Below are 21,949 nucleotides of genomic sequence, written 5' to 3'. Positions count from 1 at the left end.
ATAGCTATCCTTTGTCACAAAAGGAATATAGCCCTAAAAATAAACATGTTGAGAACAGAAGTTGTTTTCTCTGCTTCTTTAGCTAGATGGTGTTTGCCATGGAAAGCTCTGAGCTTTAAGATACACTAGCTATAGACTGAGGTGCTCCTCAATTTAATAAGCAATGTCAAAAGAGGAGGTGGGACTGTAACTCAGTGGTAGCTGAGTTCAGTCCTCAGCACCAGAAATAAAAATAGAATAACTGAGCAGTAAAGTAATTTAGGAGATGTAGTTAATGCCTTGTTCAGCTACCACCTAAAAAATAATCTCGCATCAGGCATCCCACATCTGGGGAAAAGATAACCTCAGCTTCCTTTGAATTTAAAGGTATTTGAAAATGGTTCGACTGTAGTGATGCCTCCTCCTTCGCAGCCTCGCCTCTCGCCTGACCCAGCAGCCTCGGCTTCTGCCTGATGCTGTACTGACTGTCCTTTCCTGCTTCTCCCTGCACAGGTACACACTGGCAGCTCAGGACCTGGTGATGCGTGCCCGGGGTGTCCTGAAGGACAGAGGATGGCGGATATCGAACGACCGACTGGGCTCAGGAGATGACATTTCTGTATATGTCATTCCTTTAATACATGGAAACAAACTGTCATGAAAATGACCCAGGGGATCGGGAGGACGGAAGGGAAGAAAACTGGGATGCCTCTGGGCAGGGCGGAACTGGGAAGTGCCCCAGCTGAGTTCCAGGTGATGCAATCTCTTCCCTGCCCAGGTGGGAAGTTTGCTGCCAAGAGGCCTCTGGCTACGCTTCAAAATGACCCCTAGGTTTCCATTTCCGTAGTAACAGGTCTGGACTCCACACGATTGGGGAAGACAAAGCCTCCTACTGAGCTAACGTTATATTTCTGTTGGTTTTTAAAATAGGCCTCCTAAGTGGCTGTTGCTATGTGGGGCACCTACATCATATTTATTTGATCTAGAGTAGCTGGGGCAGCCATTTTCAGGTGTAACTGGCAGAAGACTTCTCCGCCTGTCAAGCTGCCAACTTCTCTACGGGTTAGAAGTGCTGCATTGGAAAATCCGGGATCACACCTCAGAAAGCGAAATCGTCCACCTTTAGAAAGCTCAAGATTAATTTCAGGGATTCTGCCTTCCCCTCCCTCTCTTTCTCTCCTTCCTTACCTCCCCCCACACACACCTTTTTCTTTTTTGTGGTATTGGTGGGGCGAGGCAGGGATATTTCTTTCTTTCTTTTTGACATTCCTTGAATCTTGTTTATTTCCCTTCAGTAGAACAGGACTGGGACTTTCCAACTCCTTGCTGAGGAATTTTTGTGTCAAAGTCCAGCCTAGGCTGGGTTGTCCCCATATCCCGTGGTCCACACCACCCAGGCAGCCATCTGGAACAGTGCCCTGCGTGACAGACCAACATCTTTCTTGTATAACAAGTTGCGTTTTTTCACCAAATCAGTGTTTTCTTGAAAACGTGGGTGTTCCGTTGGACCAACAGTTCCTCTGTTATCTTCAGCGTCCCTCTTGTGTGGCTGCTTGAGTCTAGATTTTCATGTCAGGAATGTTTGGCCCCCTTCCACCTGCAGTGTTTAATGGAGCAGTTTAGAAAGTTCTGATACCATTCAGTTCACGTACCTCACTTGAGGACAGCTCTGAGTTCAGGTTTCATGAGCTGTGACTGTCCTTCAGCTCCCTCCAAATAGTGTAAATATCAGAGTTCTGTCAAGCAGCAGTTCTTTCTGCTGTTTTGTGCAGGGCCCACTCAGGATTGTACTTTAATAAAAGTGAATTCAGATTGGGTAGGCTGGTCATTCTCATGCTGACCTCCCAGTCCCTTCTCCAGAGCATCATGTCATAGCTACCTAAGAACCGAGACCCCTCTTCCCACTGTGGACCCACCTCTGTGCACACCTCACAAGCACAGCAGCACACACGCACTGGACCCCATAAATACCTGCCACTTTTCTGCCAGGAGGAATGGCAAAATAGATGTTACAAATCACTCCTGTCTTTTAGACAGACTGCTACCCTACACCTGGGGACCTGGTAGGAAGACCTCTAATCACCTAGTCCTCTTCTGCAGAAGAGGTGTTGGTGCCATTTTGACAACTTCATGTAATTCAAATACTCTTCCAACTCAGTAAAGAAGGTCAAGGGTGTGACTTCCCCAAACTGCTGGAGAGCCAATTCCAGTTCTCATGTTTGTCTGAATTCCTTCCCCAGAGGAGAGGATAGGAACTTTTCGTCCTGGGTAGTAATTCACCCCAATTTCTAGAATTGTAGATACTTTCTTAGGAAAGGCTTGGAGTCTTACTACTCAGAAATAAATTTGTTCCATAGTGTGGAATCCATGCCCTGCCTGGCAGGTGAAGTACTATGGGAATTTGCCCCCTAGGTGTCTGCCACCCTGTTGCCTGAGGAGAGCTGGGCACTGCTCCCATGGAGATGGGAGCCATCTCCATCTAACAGCGTGTTTCCTCTGCCTTCGGTACCCTGAACGTCTCTGTGGGGAGAGGTTTGTGGTAAACAGTTTGCTTCACTGAAACAGTATAATGCTATGGGGAAACTTTCCAGCATCCTGTAGCAGTGTGGTCCACTTTCCACTCCTGCCCCAACTCTCAAAGTTACACACAAAATAGAAACTTGAGAAAGTCCTGCATGGAGGACCCTGAGCCATGTCCTTTGGGATCATTCCTGTGTTCCTGTTGTCTTTTTCTTTTTTTTTTTTTTTAACTTTCTTATTTCCTTTTCTGGACCTCTCTCTGGGCCCTACCTTGAGCTTCTCTAGTCTTAAGCCACTGGAGTCAGAATTTGGGTGTAGATATCATGGCAACTTGTCCACTCAATTCACTAATTCATTTACTGCCAAGGCCAGTCTCAGGAATAACTCTGGAAACCCCTAATTCAAATTACCCTAAAATCTTGAGCATTTAGTCCTGCTGGTTTTGGTTAGAAAGGTATCTAGGAATTCTTCCCATAAGTCTCCTTAGAAAGATCTTAGTAGCCAGCTAAAGCTATGTTTGTGTTTGGGGGATAGGTGGAAGACTACAAATGAGGTGAATAAATCAAAAGTGGAAACAGTGATTTGTTAATGCCCACAGCAGATCTACCAGCACTGTTATTGCTGTGTGAATTGAGCTTACTCCATTTTGGCCTTATTTTCCACTCAGGCCCCAAATCACCCCATCCCCGAACAGTAACTGTGTCTACATAATGGTTTGGACCTTGGAGCATTCCTGGAAAGGTCAAAAGACAACACACTCAGAATTCTGCAGAACATATTTATATGTGATTCTGAAATCTTGTGTATCTGACTTAAAGCCAAATCTGCTTGCCCTAATAGCCTCAGAGGAAGTCTTGTGTAATGAAAAGCATTTGATTTCCTAGTCAAGTCTTAATGGTTGTCTTGGGGGTTGTGTGGCTACTTCCTTTAATGAAAGTCTCTTTCAGCTCTAAATCTCTTTGCTGGGCTGGCCCCTGCTCTTTGGACTGTTTGGTAACACCCTTTCTTGAAGAGTGTGAACTCACAGTCCATCCATCCTCTGCCAGACAACTACCAAAGCTTGGACTTTGTGACACCTACAGCTGGAATCAGGGAGGTGGAGGGTGGTCCAGTGTGATCCTGCACACCTGTTCTTGAGGTGGGTGGGAGAGCGGGAAATCTGGCTCGGCTGAGTACTCAGCTGTCTATTAAGACAAAACCTAAGAAGTGGGACTTCTAGTATTTTCCACAGTGTTCCACTTTGGAGAATTTGGAGTGTCTAATTTTTTTAATTTCCTAGCAACTTGCTTCCATGGGGCTGAGTGAAGTCAATGTGCCCACACTTACACTTCCCTGTGTGTATTCCCTTACTTCTTGGGAGGAATTTGAGGCATAGGTAGATATTGGTGGGCAAAAATGAGAGTTCAGGGGCCAGATTCAGCCCCAGATCTTGGCCATCTGAGCAGGGTTTTCAGTTTACCAAGAGCACTAGTGTAGAAACAACTCGGAAAAGACTCCCACGTCTTTAAAATTCTTATTTTCCTCTTGTTATCATCCCCTTTCCTCACCTCCTCCCTCACCTGCCAATCAGCTGTATTTATAAGGCCACAAGGGGTCGGTGGTTTTGTTTACACCAGTTTGAGGGCCTAACCTTTCCTTAAGTGATGCAGCAGTTCCATGGTTTTCAGAGGGAATATGTTAAGCTTCGGTGAAACTCTAATTTCAGTAAGTTAGTGCTTCTGGAGCAGTTGGCAAAAGCAATGCCATTCATCGCCTATGCAAAGAACAACTGTCCTGACCTTAAAAGATGCTGGATCTAAGAGAATAGTAAAAGCTTCTGGCCACGGGAAAGAATTTTATGTTAGGAACTCAGATTTTTGAGGACTCACAAGTGCAGAGAAGTATAGCCTGGGCACCTCACCCACCTCTCTGAGCAAGTTTTGGTTCCGTGTGGTGATGTGGCTTACGTGTGTACACTGGGGTTTTCAAAGGACACTACACGGGCAGCCCAACTTGCCTCTTGTGTGAGCACCAAGGCTCTTGTGAGACTTGAGTGCCAGTCTAGGGAGTGCTGCTCTTTCTGATCCACAATGTTATCTGTGTAAATAGCTTTCATTTTTCCTCTGTGTCTTAGATGAAGTTTTGTTCGTGTAGCGACCAGGTAGATGTGACCGAGTAAGGCTGTAAACGTGCTGTTGTTTTCTACTGTGATGTACTTAAAGAAGGGGAACCTTGTGTCCTCCACTCTTTCCATCTCATATGAGTATTTTGTGTTTGTTTTGGGGAGTCCTGAGGTTACTCTTTCACTTCCGTTTTGCCTCCAGTTTTCTTTGTTTCTCTGGAGACCCAGGGAGGCCCTGGTGAGGATCATTTGTCAGGAATATGTCATGGTGGGTTTCCAGAGCTACCCTATGTACAGTGAATTAAGAGGAATCTGCCTGGAAATGGTTTCAGAACCATGTACCTTTATGCTTTGTGATTGTGAAACATTGACTTTTGTAACCCCAAAATGAAAACTGTTTAGCAAAGGGGATCTATTTTGTGTGTTTTGAAACTTAGGTGCAATGTCCCCTGGAAGAAGCTAAAGAAATGTATATGCTCAATGATGTTTTAAAATAAAATATTATATATATATATATGTATATAGACCATCTTTAGCAAAACTTTTTTTGTATCTTTTAATTCACTGTGAAATGTCTTCATACTGGGTATTGGAATGGCATGAAATTAATGAATTAATGTGAAATTATCAACTGTGAGCACAGAATCAAAAGCAAAAGGGGAGGCTGCCAACACTAGGCCTTCACAGGAGCAGCAGCAAGGACTGGCACATTTCAACTAGGCCTCTGGGGAACTACCGTGGATAAGCATGTGTAAACACACAAAACATTCGGAGGAAAGAATGACTCCCAAGAGGTATTCTTAAGCAAGAGGGCTAGTGCCTGATCTTGTTGAAGACAGTAAGAATCAAGACAATCCTTAATCACTTAAACATTTTAAACAGAAAGGATTGGGAAAATGTACCATCTTATACACAAAAGGTACCTTAACAGGTTAGGTACAGCATCCAAAATGCTAATTCTGCTTAATTCTAGAATTTAGGAAGTTAAAAGCAATCTAGAAAGTATCAACAAAATGTTAAAAGATGATCAAAGTACAATCATCCCCCATTACCCATGGGAGCTACTTTCTAGAACCCCCTAGTGTATATATATAATCCTATATATATTATATTTTTTCTTTACATACATACATATAATAAAGTTTAATTTATAAACTAGGAACACTAAGAAATCATAACAATAACCAACAGAATTGTAACAATAAATAAAAGTTGTGTATTATTCCTGGAATTTTCAATTTCATATTTTCAGGTCACAGTTAATAGTAGAAAATAATGGAAAGGGTCAATTCATTGGATTAAATTTCTGAAGATTGGGATATCTCTGTGGAAAATAGAGGAGTCTTCTGGAATTTTCTATGAGCCCTGTTCTGTTTACCTGGTTAGCTTTTGAGAGAAATGGTAATTTACCTGCCAACGATACCTATATGTCTGGATGCAGATATTCCTCTTCCCAGGAAGAAATGGGATCTGTTTCCCCTCCCCTTGACTTAGGTCTGGCTTGAAGCTCACCTTGATTAATGGACCACCAAAGTGAGGTTCTGAGACACTCAGCCAGAGAGGGTTAGAGGTTTCATAACACCCACTTTCACTCTTGGAAGACATCATCCTGTAAGTGACAGACTGATTATTGAGTGATAAAAGGCCATGTGGGAGAGAAGCAGATGCCCAGGCATTAGGAGTTAGGCCTTCAGTCCCTCAAGCTCCAACAGAGTCACTGCAGATTAAAAAAAGGTAGGCCCAGCAGCTCTGGACTGTCCTTCACTTTCCATGGAGGCCACAGACACCATAGAGCAGAGAAGAGCCATCCTCACTGAGCCCTGCCCAGACTTCTGACCCACAGAACTAGGGGCATATAAAATGGTTTTTGTTTGAAGCCTCCACGTTTTGGATAATTCATTAAGTATCCATAGATAACTGGAAGGCTAGGGGATACCTCAGAGGTAGAGCACTTGACTAGCACGTGCAAGGCCCTAAGTTCCATCCCAAGCATCACTAGGAGGAAGAAAAAAAAAAAAAAGGCAACTGGAATAAGATATAGAGAGAACCTGGCTCTGGAAGGCTTGGGGTAAAATAAAAACTTGAAATGGTTGAGCATGCGCTTAGCATGTGTGAGTCCCTGGTTTTGAACCCCAGCACCACCAAAAAGAAAAAAGAAAATGACTTTGAGAAAATACACCTGTGACTTGGAAAACAATTCTCCATATGTAGGGTGACAGGAAAATGCAGACATACTGATCCTTCAGCAAGAATTCTCTACATGCATGCATGTATGCCTTTAACTGACTTTTTTTTTTCAACCTGGGATTGAACCCAGAGGCACTTAACCACTGAGCCACATTCCCCAGCCCATTTTGTCTTTTATTTTGAGACAGGGTCTCACTAAGTTGCTGAGGCTGTCTTTGAACTCTCAGTCCTCCTACCTCAGCCTCCCGAGTCACTGGGATTACAGGCACACACCACTGCTTCCAGTTGCCTTTATTTCTTCATGCCACTTGCATTGATCAGTGGTAAGCCAGAGAAATGATGACCACTGTGGGACTCTGAGCCCAGAAGGAGAAAACAAAAGTCCTTAACTCCTTGCTTATGATAAGACCTTCCTATGTTGTACCATTGATCACTTTTGGAATGGTCAAGTGGGTTTTTTTTGGTTACTGAGATTGTGTTGCTTGAGAGTGCTAGGGAAAACAAGACAATTTTAAAATCATATGTGAGTATATATATATATTTTAAATCTCATTATTTAAAAAAAAAGTCATCATTTAAAAATCCGTATCTACAAAATGCTTCAAATTTGCTGCCATTTCTTCAAACTGAAGGACAAGCCAAAAAACAAATTATATATCCTAGCCATTCATCTGCCTTTTTAATTGCTTTTTCTATCATTAGAGCCTGGAAAGGGCTGCTGCTGGCTCCACTGTCTCTCTACTTTTCAGTATCTTGTCTTTCAGTTCTGACAAGACTTTTCAGCCAGCTAACCTGCCTTGATTCATTGATTCCAATTAGGCTGCCCACGAGAGATTCAGAGTGTGACCAAGCACAAGGTGGGGGACAGAATGTACCTCGATAGTCTTCCAGGGACAAAATCTAATCAGTTTGCTGGACCCCGGGGACCTGGGACTGGCCTTTGGAAGATCTGAATGCAGACCCTCAGGAGTACACTTCCCTAAAGGGGGGATATACATCTGAGCTTTTTTTTTTTTTTTTTCCCATCTTCTTTTTCAAGGTTAAAAGAAGATGGAAATCTGCAAATCTATGAAGAGTGGATGAGCTCATTCAGAAGGCACTGTTTGTGGAGTGGGAAAGGGACAGTAGTTGACATGAGAATGGGAGAAAAGTGAAATCCCAACAGCAAAATGTCCCAAAGCAAGTCACTCCATATCCTTCTGGGAGGAGTGTACACAGTAACCTCATATCTCTTATTAAAACAAAAGAATTGTAGATCCTGCCAGCAGTGGTCTCAGCGATTCTGTGTTAGCCTATTGAGTTTGGTTAGTGAGAAAAAGAGTTGGGAGAAATTTCTGGAGAACTGTAAAATCTCCACTGTCATTATTCTAGGTTAGGAAATGAAATTGCCCATTCTTATAATCCTTAAATTCAGTCAGAGAACATATGGCCAATCTACTATTTGCAAAGTAGAACTTAAAGAAAAATTAACTGCAATATAGTTCTCATACTTACAAAACAGATAAGTACTATCATTTGGTATTACATACCTTCAAATACAATGCAAAGAGGCTCATATTTATGGGTGAAATATTTATCATGTATGTCTTGGAATTGTTTCAGAGCAGTTAAAGGGGAGTGCTGGATGGGTTTATAGATAAAACAAGATTGACCATGTTAAAGAAAGTTATGCAAACTTGGGAAAAATAGGATGACTACATGTTTTCAGTGTCTTTCCTGTAATATCATCTGCCAGGGCCACCCAAGAATTATTTAGTTATTAGGTTATGGGTCAGCAAACTTTGGCCCAGCAGTAAATATTTTAGGCTTTATAGGCCATTTGGACCCTATCACAACTATTTAACTCAGCTATTGTTACATAAAAGCAGCTGTAGACCAACTGAACTAGGATCTTTTCTAAGGCAGTATCAAGTCAAGCTTTAGACCTTTACCAAAAGAATTGACTCCTTAAAGTGTAGCCTCATCTTGCTTCTCTGGTGGGAAATAAATGAAGAAAGTCACACATATTAATGAACACTAGTGACTTACAGAGCCATAAACAGGACAACTTATATATTTGCTGGTTTCTTTCCTAGACGGTCCTCTCCATCCAGCTACCAGAGGCAGCTGCATCATGGTTCTGATGCTGTTTCCTCAGTACTAACACAGCATCAGTAATATAATCCACCACCAATTCTAAATGGTTAATTCTTTTTCTAATTTGCAAGGACTAAGTTAATTCCTCGTTTGCCAAACTGTAGCCATGAGGCAAAGAAAAATATACGTGTAATTTGTCCCTACTATGTGTTATGCCCTGTGCTGGGCACTTGAGATCTGGATTCTTTTATCCCCTTCTCAAGTAAAAACAATTATCTTTTACAGACCAGAAGGTAACTTTATTGTAATCAGAGAACATATTTTGTATACTTTCCATCCTTTTACATGTATTGAGATTTGCCTTATGGCTTAACATGGTCTATCCTGAAGAATGTTCCACATGCTCCTGAGAAGATGTGTGTTCTACTTTTGTTGGATGGAACATTCTACAGATTTTTGTTAGATTTTAGTTAGTTTATCATATCACAGCTTTTCTATTTCCTTGCTAATCTTCTACCTACTTATTCTATCCATGATTGAAAGGGGGTATGAAAGTCACCGACTGGTTTTGTTGCATTGTCTTTTCATCTCTTCTATCCTGTAAGAATGTGCTTTATGTAACTTGAGGCTCAGGCTCGGTTGTTAGGCACATATGAGTTTATAATTGGTTTCCTCATTCATTGATCTCATTACCACAATAAAGTGTCCTTCTTTGCTTCCAGTTATTTTTTTGTCTAAAGGCTACTCTGTCACATATTTGCATAGCCACTCCTGCTCTAAGTTGGTTACTTTTTTCATAGTACAACTTTCCCCATCCTCTCACTTCTACCCTATCTGTATTTTTTATTCTAAAGCATGTCTTACAGAGAAACTATAATTGAATTATGTTTTTTGATTCATTCTTCCAATCTCTGCCTTTTGATTAGAATGTTTTGTCCATATACATTTAATGTAATTACTGATAAGATAGGACTTATTTGGGGCTATGGATGTAACTCAGTGGTAGAGCACCTCTGCACTGTCTGGTTTTGCTATTTGTTTTCTTTTTGTTCTTTTATTCTTCCATTACTGTCTGCCTGTATGTAAAATAATTTCTAATACATAATTTTAGTTCTCAATTGTTTCTTTATTTGTGAGGCATATTCTTAGTGGTTGCCTTGGAAAATACAATTAACATCTTTAAAACAATCTAATTTGGATTAATAGAAACAATTTCAATAGTATTATTAAAAAAAAAAAAAAAAAAAAACTATGGTCCAGTATAAGCTTCCATTCTCTTCCTTCTCATTTCATGTTATTATTTGTCATGCAAATATAAGCCCATCAACAGTTAAATAATTATTATTTTATGCAGTTGTCTTTTACATTACATGCAAGAAAAAAGGAATTACAAAAATACATTTATATTGTCTTTTATATTTCCTATGCATTTGCTTTTAATGGAATTCTTTATTTCTTCATTTGGATTTAAGTGACTGTCTAGTGTTCTTTCAACTCTGGACCCCTTTTCGTATTTCTTGTAAAACAGGTCTACTAGGGACATATTCTTTCCATTTTTTATCTGGGACTGTCTCAGCTTCTCTTTCATTTTAAAAAAGAGACTTTTGCTTTAGATATAGAATTCCTGGTTGACAGGTATTTTTTTTCAGTCAGCGCTTTAGATCTGTCATTCTCTCACCTTCGGGCCTCCATGATTCTTTTTTTTTTTTTTTTTTTTGCAGTGCTGGGACCTAGGGCCTTGTGTTTGTGAGGCGAGCACTCTACAAACTGAGCTACCTCCCCAGCCCCTGGCCTCCATGATTCTGATGGGAAGTTATTTGTTAATCTTATTGAGAGTCATCTGAATGTGATGAGTCACTCTTATTGCTTTCAAAGGTTGGCTATGGTTGTGTCTGGGTATGGGTCCCTCATTTGTCCTATACAGAGTTCATCGAACTTCTTGAGTGTGTAGTTTTCATCAGATCTGGGGCATACATCCAGTGGTCTAGTAAGCAATTTACAACTCTGGCTGAGTTTTCACTTCCTTCTTTTACAGAACTTTTACAGAACTTTATAATCAGAGACGAAAGATTAAGGCCTTTCTGGGTCTTTCCTGGGAGCATACACTGCCCTGCACATTTTCGAAGACTTCTAGATCCTCAATAATATCTTGGTGCTTTTCAAAGCACCCTGTGGACATCTCAGTCACGAGTTTTTCCTTTTTTCAGTCTTTTGGTCAGCCTCCTGTTAGCCTCAACTGATATTACCAACTATGCTGTTAAACAATTGCTTGTGATTATTTTCAACGAATTCCCTGCAGATACAGTTGTGGACACAGAGCAGGTGACGGCAAGCCCTGAGAATGAGGCCTTTTCCAGGAGCTCTCAGACAGGTCAAATAGTGACAATTCTCTAGAATTGGAAGAGGTTACAAATCCATTCTGCCCCTCCAGTCTGCTAGTCTGTTGGTTCTCAGAGGTATTGTGGCTCTGAGGCTGTTGGTGGTCAAAGCTACCACAGAGTTGGGGAAAAGGGTACAGAGACTATAAAGTAAAAAGGCCTTAAAGCTCCTTGTTCTTACTGAGATTCAGCCATTTCTTGCTCTCTCTCTCCCCTGTGGGCCTAAGAATCGAACCCAGGGTACCCTACCACTAAGTTACATTGCCAGCCCTTTTTTTTTTTTTTTTTTTTTTTTTAATTTGGAGAGTCTAAATTGCTCAGGCTGGCCTCAAACTTGAATCCTCCTGCCTCAGCCTCCCTGATAGCTAGGCCTACAGATGTGCAGTGCACCATGTGCATCTTGACTCTTTTATTTTTATTTTTTTGTATTGGGAATTGAACCAGGGGTGCTTAACCACTGAGCAACATCCCCAACTCATTTTATTCTTTTATTTTGAGACAGGGCCTCATTAAGTTGTGTAGGGCCTTGCTAAGTTGCTGAGGCTGACTTTGAACTTGGGATCCTCCTGCCTCAGCCTCCCCAGTCACTGGGATTACAGGTATGCACCATCTCATCCAGCTAGTCTTGACTCATTTGCCTAAAGTTCTATGCCAGCAGCTCCTTGCCACTTGCTATGAAGGGACATGTCAGTAGTTGAGTACCAGACTCAATTATAAGGCCTTTGCCCAAATAGAATAAGTGGCATTCATCCCCAAGTATAATAATTATATATCTGAATTTTCTATGAATTTTTCGGTAAAAAGGTAGGAATAGGTAAGCCTTAGCTCTCTATATATGCCAACTAATAGTTAAGAAGGATAGCTATCCAGGGTCTGGAGGCTGAACAAAATTATGTGCAAATCCTCTTGAACCACAAGTATGCTTAAAACATATCCTACATTCTTGAGCATTGACCTGTAATAAAAGCAATGGCACACATAAATCTTTTACCAGGGTGCCCAGCTGCACTGTTTATTACAAAACCTGAAGTGTCAGGATGGAGAGCCATTTGCTGCAATGATACCAATAATAGAGCTCTTGACATCTCTCTTTATGGGCTCAGTTGACCTGAAATAAGCTGACCATTTCACATACTAACAGGGCATTTTTTTTGATCATCTGCTTGACCTTTGCCTCTGAGCTCAGCTATAAGAAGAGTGGTAAGATGACAATTTTTAGCCAAACAAGTCTAAAGGAGCCTAAATCCAACAACCTGGTAGCTAAGAGTGTTAAATTAGTAGCTCTCACTTTGTGAAGTGGTCCTAGACTCCGGCTGCCCTGTTAAAAACCACCTGGGAGTTTTAAAAAAGACTCTGCCAATCAACTCAGATCTCAGACCAATTAAACCAGGATCCTGCAGGGAAGGACCCTACCATCAGTACTTTTTGAATGTTCTCCAGATGATTCTAATCTGAGACCCACTGTGTAAGGATCCACTACTAAACCAATCAATGTTGGCAGACTTAGCAAACAAAATATAAGACATCTAGTTTGCCAGGTATGGTAGCACACGCCTGTAACCTTAGTGACTCAGGAGGCTGAGGCAGGATTGCAAGTTCAAGGGCAGCCTTGGCCATTTAGTGAGACTGTGTCTTTAAAAAGTTTAAAAGGGTTGGGGATGTTGCTCAATGGTAAAGCATCCCTAGGTTCAATCCCTAGGACCAAAACCAAAAAACAAACAAACTACTTCTCTTAATTTTGAATTTCAGATCATTTATTTGTTCAGTACTGCATGCCCCATACAAGAGTTGGAGCATACTTATATTACAAAGTTATTTACTGTTTATCCAAAATTCAAATTTAAATGGGTGTCCTGCGTTTATCTGAAAACCTTACATAGAATAAAACTAAAAATCAAATGAAAGGTGTAAAAATATTACAAATATTTTTAGTTGTATATGGACACCGTACCTTTATTTTGTTTATTTAGTTTTATGTGGTGCTGGGGATTGAACACAGTGCCCCACATGTGCTAGGCAGGTGCTCTACCCCTGAGCTACTCCCCCTGCCCCATAAAACTCTTTTATCAGAAAATTGTCACCAAGTGTAAGTTTTTGTCTCAAAAAAACAGGATCACCTGAAACATAACAAAAAGAAAAGTTGTACCAGGTCAACACCATCTGAGGGAAAGAGTTTCTAAGATACGGAGGAGGCAGGAGGGACACAGAAATGGTCCTGGAAGGCTTCCTTGGTGCCTGTATTAGTTAGCTAGGGCCGCCATAACAACAAATCACAGACTAGGTATCTTTAACAGAAGGAATTTATTTCTCAAGGTTCTGAAGCCCGGAATTCTAAGATCGAGGTGCTAGCAGGTTTGGTTTCTCCTGAGGCCTCTCTTCATACTAAACTGGATAGAGTCCAAGTGCACCTCACTGAATTGTAGTCCTGGGGGACTGTGGGGTGGCCAAGTTGATAGGACAGTCCAGTGTTATTGCTCTGATTTCCTCTTCCCAGTGTACTGGTTCAGTCCCCCTTTCTCCCCCAGGCTGAGCCAGAGAGTGGCTGCACCCCTGAGCTACCAGGGAGAAGGAAAGGGGCATTTCTGAGCAAAGTGATAGAAATGTAGGAAGAGAAAGAAGAGGAATTCACTCTTTTCCAGGAAGAAGAGGAAAGGAAAGAGCAACTCACACAAAGGGAAAATGATAGAGGAAGGGATGGAGAGCATGTTAAACTGGAGGGACCTGTGCGGAAGAAAAAATAAGAAAATATTATCCAACCCTCCAAGAGGCCAGGGGAACCAGGCAAGCTACCAGAGAGAAACCAGTTTCTATGGCAGTGGGAAGAATATAAAGCCCTCCTTGCCTCTACAGCAGCAACACTTCTCCAGGTTCCCTTTGTTCCTTTTAGGGAAAATAAGCAAAACAAAACAACAAAAATAATGTCTCAAGTGTTGAGACTCTGCGTAGAGTTGGAGAGGAGACAGTTCAGTCTTCATTTTATTAGATTCTGGGGCTTGGTCAGCTTTCAAGAACGCTGTCTCCTAGCAGCTGACCTGGGTTTTACTGCTGGCAAACATGAATATGCATGGTTAGGGGACCCAGATGTGCCGGGGCTGCAGGAGCATTTTCAGGACATGCAGGCTCACACGCACACACGCGGGCCTGCTCGGGTTTGAGGCGGTGCTAACGGAAGAACAGCCCCGAGCTGTTCTTCCCCGGAGTGGTTCCTGCAGAGTCCAACCCCGCTGCATTGCCCGGGCTTGGCCAGGCAGCGGAGACCCCCCCGAAGGCGTACAGAGCCTTCTTCCAGCCATCCGAGCTGCAGGTGGACATGGGTCTAAACCGGAGAAGGAGTCGAACTTTACCCAGGGCTTTAGATGGGGTGAAGCACCTCACTAACCGTTGCGTGCTATTTTGAGTTTACAGAGTCTCTGGGCCAGGGGGTTGGGGGAGAAGAGAACCAGGAACCAGCTAACACTGAAAGGAAAAATTCAGCCACCGAGTCATCGAACTTTTCCAGTGTGGTGGAAACGCAGCGGACCCTGGCCGCCTGCAGAGCCGGGCGCCCAGGCTTCTCGCGCCTTTGTCCCCGCGCGTCGCCACGCTCCTCTCCGCTGGAGGGCTGCGGTCGCTCTCCCACCGCGCATTCAGCCTCCAGCCCCTTGCTGCCAATCCGACGTGAGCGAAAGCGTCCTTAATAAGACTGTAAATAAAAGTCAGGCTGAGAAATGAGTTTTCCATGCCAGCAATCACCGACCTAACCTCGGTTGTAAATAGTCTCGCGGAGCCGCGCAGATGGAGTCCCCGCACCTGGGGAATCGAGGCCATCTCTGAGCAGCGCGCGTCAACAGCTGGGTGCAGCTCGAACGTGGACCCTGGAGGTGGCGCGGGTCCAGCTCCCGCATTCTGCAACAACAAATACTCGGCGCCCCGCCCCCCCCCCACCTCCCTCACCCCGAGGACCCCCCACAACAGAGCGACACCCCCGCCTGGGGGGGCCGAGTGCAGCCCTGGGAATCAGTTTAGTCTGTAGCGTCCAAGAAGAAACGCACCGCCAGGCCCCCTAATTTATGGTCATTGGTGTGATAGCTTTAACGTGATTTATCTGACCGCAGAGAAGATGGCAAAAACCTCCGGAAGAATGATTGGCCATCCAGGCTTTGTGCATTTCTGATTGGCCTTATTAATTTAGGGCAGAGCCGGGGAGCGGCCTCTTGGCAGAGACAGGGAGATCGGCTTGGTAACAGCCTTTATGTAGAGTCACTTTGGAGCTGGCAGAGGTCTAAGCTTTTGCCAGAATTGAAGAAATAATGTATTACTTTAAAAAAAGAAGGGGAGTTTGACAGAATGTGCTAGCATGCTGATTAAAGCCGATTTCTCCTGAAAGAAGACGAAGATTATTTGGTTTGATTTAAACTCATTCTTTTTTTTTTTTTTTTTTTTTTTTTTTTTGCCTCACATGTTTGTACAGACCAGACAGAGTGGGAGGAAGGGTGTTTTCTTGTTTTTATTTTGAATGTTTTGCTTTTGGGTGGGTTGGGGGAATGCAACACTTATGGGAAAGAATGTGGGGAGCCCAATATTAGGATGTGCTTTTAAAAATGTTTACTTTCATAGTCTTTATGTGGAAAAAATGTTTCTTTGCCTTTTGAGTTCTCATCAGACATCATAACTAATATTTATGGGATCTATAAATTATTGGATAAACACACCAATACACCACACTTCACAAGGTCATTACTCTGGGTTACTGCAGTAGCTGTCATTTAAATGTCACCATTGAGTGATGCAACTTAGTCCCATGAATAAAGAACTAAATAAGAATATTGGGGAGTTATAATATTTAGTAGAACATTTTTTCATATGAATGGATTACAAATTTGGCAGGGCTGCATATGTAATTTAAATGTACCCCCAATCATTTGTTATATTTATCTGTGTGTGTAGGACTTAAATGTAGACACATAGCACCAGGAAACCTCCAGATATAATCCTTAACACTCTATTCCTAATGGGGAATAGACAAAGACAAAGAAAGAACTTGATTGCTTAGGGGGAGGGGGCAGGTTGGTGTCACACATGCAGTGGCACAATCATTTCTTTTATTTATAGCTCAAACCAGAAAAATAGACTGGGAGCAGCTGAGTATCAATTTATTTTGCTGCCTGAACCGATGAGTGGTTGCCTTAAATGTCATTGAGTTGGAAGGTTGTGCATTTCATTCACTGCCAGGTTACAGGAAGCATTGAAGCAGGTCGAGAAGGTGATCAGTGATTGTCCTGCCACCTATCAAGGTGGACAAGAGCAATCCTGCCAGTTGGAATTGCCTCAGTGGGGAACAAGGGCTGCCTGTCATCACTGACTCATCTCATCAAATGCTATTTGAGTAGAAATGAAGGTGGCCCATTTAGTCCTATTACAAGAGCAAAATGGAACAGAAGTTAATGGTAACCCTCTGAAAAACAAAAATGGATTTGGAGGTCAGGGGCAGGGACTCGTTTGGGCCACAAGCCACAGCATGTATATAGGATGCAAAGGTCTTGTGCCCAGCTGCCTAAAAGTGTAACACATGAGATAGGAAAATAATAGAAATAAGAAAAGAGTGCTGTGGAAAATCAGAGGATGAAGCATTTAAGAATCCATAAGGGGGCTCAGTTGGTAGAGTGCTGGCCTTGCATGCTCAAGGCCCCGGGCTCAATCCCCAGCAACACACACACACACACACACACACACACACACACACATCTATAAGGGGCAGGGTGCGGTGGCACACACCTGTAATAACAGCTATTCAGGAAGCTGAGGCAGGAGGGTCACAAGTTCAAGGCCAGCACAGGCAATTTTGTGAGACTCTATCTCAAAACAAAATTTATTTTAAAAAGGGGTAGAGCTCAGTGGTAAAGTGCCCCTGGGGTTCAATCTCCGGTAGCGCACGCGCACGCACACATACACACATCAGGGTGGAAGGTTTTTCTTACGTGTTGACCACTGCATTGGATCATAAAGGAGGAGGAGCTAATCAAGGATAAAGGGCATAAGTCTCACCAGCCATGGTGGAGCACAAGGATGAAGGAGAGAGGACAAAGAGGACCTGATCCGGGCTGCCCACTCCTATGTAATGCTAAGGATCCTAAAGGTAAAACTGCAAGCTGGTCTTACCTCTAAACTTCACTCCCTAGTAAAGACAAGCAGTTAGGTTTCTTCTCTAATTTCCTAAAGAAAATAATGGAAAACTGTATGTTTTTCTTTAAGTATATCTAACCATAATGATTACAGGGCAAGCCAAAATCATAAAAGAACCTCTGAAATCCTAGAATAATTGCTTATAACTTAAAATAATCCTGCTCCACTAATATGACACGTGACCCGGAAACAAATCCCAGTACTGAGTGCAGTCTCCCCAGCATTCCAACTTGAATGCTGGTGGTATTTTTATCTAAGGACAGACAAGCTGGCAGCTATGTGGCAGTACTCCCTACATCTGGCACAATGGTCAGTTTTGCCCTCCGCCTTTTCCTGCTGGGCCACTCTCTGGACACTGCAGGAAACTCAACTGTCATCACAACAGAAATCAACTCAGTTCCTTCGCATTCATTTTCTCACTAGGTAGCTCCCTCTCAGGCCACGCAATGGATGCTTCTCTTTCTTTCTTCTTTAGCCTCCTCATCTCCTCATCTCATCTCTGAACAGCTCATTGTCCAGTATCAGAATTATAACGGCACAATTGATGGCTGTCCTCAAAGAAAAGCAAAAAACACCTCTTTTACCTTACTTCATTCAACCTCACCAGCTGTGTGTCTCTGTAGCAGTTCTAGTTTGCTCTATGAAGATGGAGTGCTGCTAACTTTGTCTTGGAGAATACACATTTCCTTAGTTGTGGATTCTAGATCACAAACAGCCTTTTCCGGGCACCCATTTCACACACTGCCCATTTCCTGTCTTACCTGAGAGCACAGCACTTCCCTTTGGGCTGCATTATTCAATACCTCTCTGTGTGCTTTGGATTTGAGCCTTTGGAGAATTTTTCCTGGAGGAATTATAGTGCCTGCATATCAAGGGCAGGAGGCCAGATAGCCCAGGGGCTAGCCAGGGGCCCAAGCTGTGCTTGTGAACAGCAGTTCTGGAGGACTCTGACAGCCTCTGGGTTTTTATTTATTCATTTTGCAAACATTACAGAAGCCCTTTCATATATTTCAGGGAACGTAGAGATGAATAAGAAGCCTAAGGTTTAGGGAGGCAAACACCTAAATGTGTAATGCTCATGTGAGACAATACAACGGAGGAGAAAATCCGAGAGAGTGCTTAAGAATCTTCTAGAATCAGGGAATGTTTCCCATGCGTGCCGCCCACTGCACTGGGTCATGAAGGGTGAGGAACTGGTCAAGAGGAAAAGGGGCAGAAGGTCATGCTAGCCAGAGGTAGAAAACAAAGCTTAAATGAGAGAAGGAAAAGGACAGGTGGAGGGAAAAAGGCCAGAAAGAGCCTATAAGGTTGCCTGAAAAGAGAGTGTGAACAAAAGGGAAAGATGAACACAACAGAGTGGAGAGGGAAACGTGGACTTTTCTCTGGTACTCCTGAGCTGCGCCCATGCTGTGGCTAGCCGAGTTCCCTCCCAGAGCAAGCGCCCTCATGACTCAGGCCAGAGCCGCCTCACCCCCTGTGCTCAATGGGCAGCTAGAGGCCTCCTGCAGGCTGAGGGGCAGGGAAGGAGGAAGAAGGGGAGGAGCAGAGATTGTTTTCCTTGCCATGTGATTGTCTTCCCGTTGGCCTCGGAACTTGGGCGATTCTCCAGTTAGAATGGACACAGAAAGGCTTCTCTGGGAGGGCGCTTTGCTCTGGCTCCAGTGATCCCACCTCCTTATACTGACTCCCCTTTCCTTTGAGAGTGGACTGGACTGAGTGACTCTATCTAAAGAATGGAATACAAGAGTCCAGACGGACATCACTTCTGAGATTAGGCAATCAACTTTCATTAGGACTTCAACTTTCATCTTGCCACGCTCTCTCCTGCTGGCACTTACTCTTGTCCTTCTCCGTGCTTGCGCTGATGACACGAGCTGCTGCCACATTTGAGGTGCACTATGGAGAGGCCCACATGGTAAACGACTGACCAACAGCCCACAAGAAACTGAATCCTGCCAGGAGCCCGGTGAATGAGGTGCCCACGGCATTGGGAGAGACCCAGAGCCCACCTTCCTGTGTTACTGTAATCTTTCTCAGAAACTGCAACACACCTATAGGTAACTAATTTGCTTTTCTGGCTTACGTTTTTCTTAAGCTATATTCCTTACATTTTTAGTGTCCACTATGCAGTTCATTACTTCAGAAGTCCACTCATCAGCCGCTGTTATGCGAGGGAGTCATTGTTTGCAATGTTATACACTACAGCAATGTCACTGGCGGCCACTGCCATGGATACTTCATGTGGAAGGAAAGCCTCTTGCAGGCCCCACTGCCTCCCATTATTAAAGGTAGCAGGCTCCTTCTTTAAACTTTAGCTCTGTTTTTCCACCTCCAGACTCAAACCTGAGAGTGCAAACCCTCTCACTCTACAAAACATTGAGGCCCAAAAAGAGAATATAATGTGTCCAATTTCACTCCATGAATCAGTTAGGAGATGAAACAGTAAGGCCTGAATATTCCTGGCCCAGGACAAGGGTTACCCCAAATCACGTACTCACATTCTATGCAAATGGAAGGCCCTGGAAATTAAGCAACAGCTCCATGTATCTGATTGGAACTCCTAGGCTAGCTCACCCTAGATAGCAGGGGTTGTTCTTCTTTGAGATTAGGCAAGCACTGGGGCAATCTTTGAGATTAGACAATCAGAGATTAGAAAATCACTGGCTTCCTTAACCCTCTTGTGGATTTACTATCTCAGGGTCTAGTGAACTGCAACTGAGAATCATGCCCTGAATTCTTCAAAGGGGTCTTTTTCTTTTACAGGAAACCTCTGTCCAGCCATGCAAAGGGTCCTGGGATCTCGCAGTGCCTTCATCTCTTTGTCTACTCAAAACTATACTATACTTTCTCTTTAGTTTCCCTTTATTTCACTATATTTATAATTAGGGTACAGTAGTTCCCATGTAGTGAATTGAATTTCACTGGTTGATATCTCTTATGAATTTGGCTTGATTTTTCATGATACTTGTTAAATTCATTGAAAACTTGTTTTGTTGGTTTTTATTCTCCCAGTTCAGTTCTTACCATTATTAGTGAAGTTACTGAATGCCTTACTTTTAATAGTGGGTAGGGTTTTTGTCTTTTCTCAGCTACATCAGTGTAAAATCAACTGGGTCTTAAAAATTACTTTGGGGCTGAGAAGTAGCTTGCTGGTAGACTGTGTGCTGAGCATATGCAAAACCCTGAGTTCCAGCCCCAGCACTGTGGAAAAAAAAAAAAAAAAAATGTAAAATTTGCTTTGAAGGTAGCCACTGCTGGAGAAGTCTACACAGACGATCTGGGACCTGACTTATGACTATTACATAAGCCACTGCTCATGAACCTGTGAATCCTAAGGCCTGCCAAATCAGAATCATATGGAGTTCAGGACAGGAAGGGAAAGGAAGAAAAATAATTTAAAATAACAGCAACCTACCCGGTGTTTAATCTTATTCTACCTTGTGAGTGAAGAGCCAGACATTAATTTCAACTTTCATCACTATGCTCCTACAGTTTTTAAGAATGGGGGTCACAGAAATCTCACTTGACTCTCCCATCCCTGGAAGGTTGGCAGGGTTGGAATTATATTGCAAATAAGGAAAGAGGCTCAGAGCGGTGGAAAATACAACTAGTTAAGTATCAGGATGAAAAAATTCTAAGTCTTCTGGCTATAAAACCAGGGACTTTATACTGTGAGAGTGATCCTCATACTTTAATACTTTAGGATGAGCTTGGCCCCCTTCTCCCCTGCTCTTACCCTCTGCTTTCCGCCATGGGATGATACAGCAAGAAGTGCCTCACCAGATGTGGGGCCCTTGACCTTGGACTTCCCAGCCTTCACAATGGTGAGTCTCTGTTCTCTATAAATTACCTAGTCTCAAGTATTTTGTTATAACTAAACAAAATGGACTAAGCACAGGTGCTAATGCTGCTGATCTTGGACCACACTTGGAGAATCACTGCACTGTAACACTCTGGTTTTAGGTGGAAGGATCCTGAAAGCTGCCATATTTTTCCTAGTCATGATTTGAAAGAAGGCTCAAAAGATACTATGAAGTAACCTCAAAGCTAAAATATTGGCAGACAGCGGAACTGACCAAGAATACATTTAAATTCTACTTAACAGCTTATTATTTTTGTCCAGTAGTAGGAGTTGTTAAAGGGAGTACAAAAGACATATCTCAATGGTTTGTATCTTCAAAGATTATATTATTTAGTCATACTTGTCCAGATCAGCATAGAAAATGGAAAACAATTCTAAAGTTGGATAACAAAATGTGTGGTATCAACATGTTCTATGTAAGTTAGTGAAGGAAGAAATCAGTGTTCACTAAACTAGCAATATAACGCCTCACAGAAAATCTAGGTTTGGGTCTTTGAAGAATAGTATTGGGGATATCTCAAAAAAACCACCTCACAACTTACTGACTGAACAATATCATTATTCAGTGGTTCTGTGGGATGACTGTTCATGGAATGTCCTGCTTGGGGTCTGTCATAGACAGCAGTTGGGGCTGGAGTTACCTTAAGGTTCAACTGGGCTGACTGTCCAAGATGGGGTCTTCAC

The 21,949-nt window shown here is 42.9% G+C and overlaps 1 protein-coding gene across 1 annotated transcript in view; it reads left to right on the top strand.

Annotated features, from left to right (window-relative positions):
• LOC306660947 (protein phosphatase 1H-like) overlaps window positions 1-5,117 on the top strand; it is a 130,962-nt gene extending 125,845 nt beyond the window's left edge. The window contains exon 7 of the mRNA XM_079139700.1: window positions 493-5,117. Coding sequence (XP_078995826.1) covers window positions 493-640 — 148 coding nt within the window. The 3' untranslated portion in view covers window positions 641-5,117. The remainder of the gene's footprint in view (window positions 1-492) is intronic.
• The last annotated feature ends 16,832 nt before the right edge of the window (window positions 5,118-21,949 follow it).

This window comes from Sciurus vulgaris (assembly GCF_902686455.1).
Source record: "Sciurus vulgaris genome assembly, chromosome: 5".
Lineage (NCBI taxonomy): Eukaryota > Metazoa > Chordata > Mammalia > Rodentia > Sciuridae > Sciurus > Sciurus vulgaris.
Note: the sequence above shows the minus strand (reverse complement) of the source record. Positions and strands in the feature narration are given on the sequence as shown.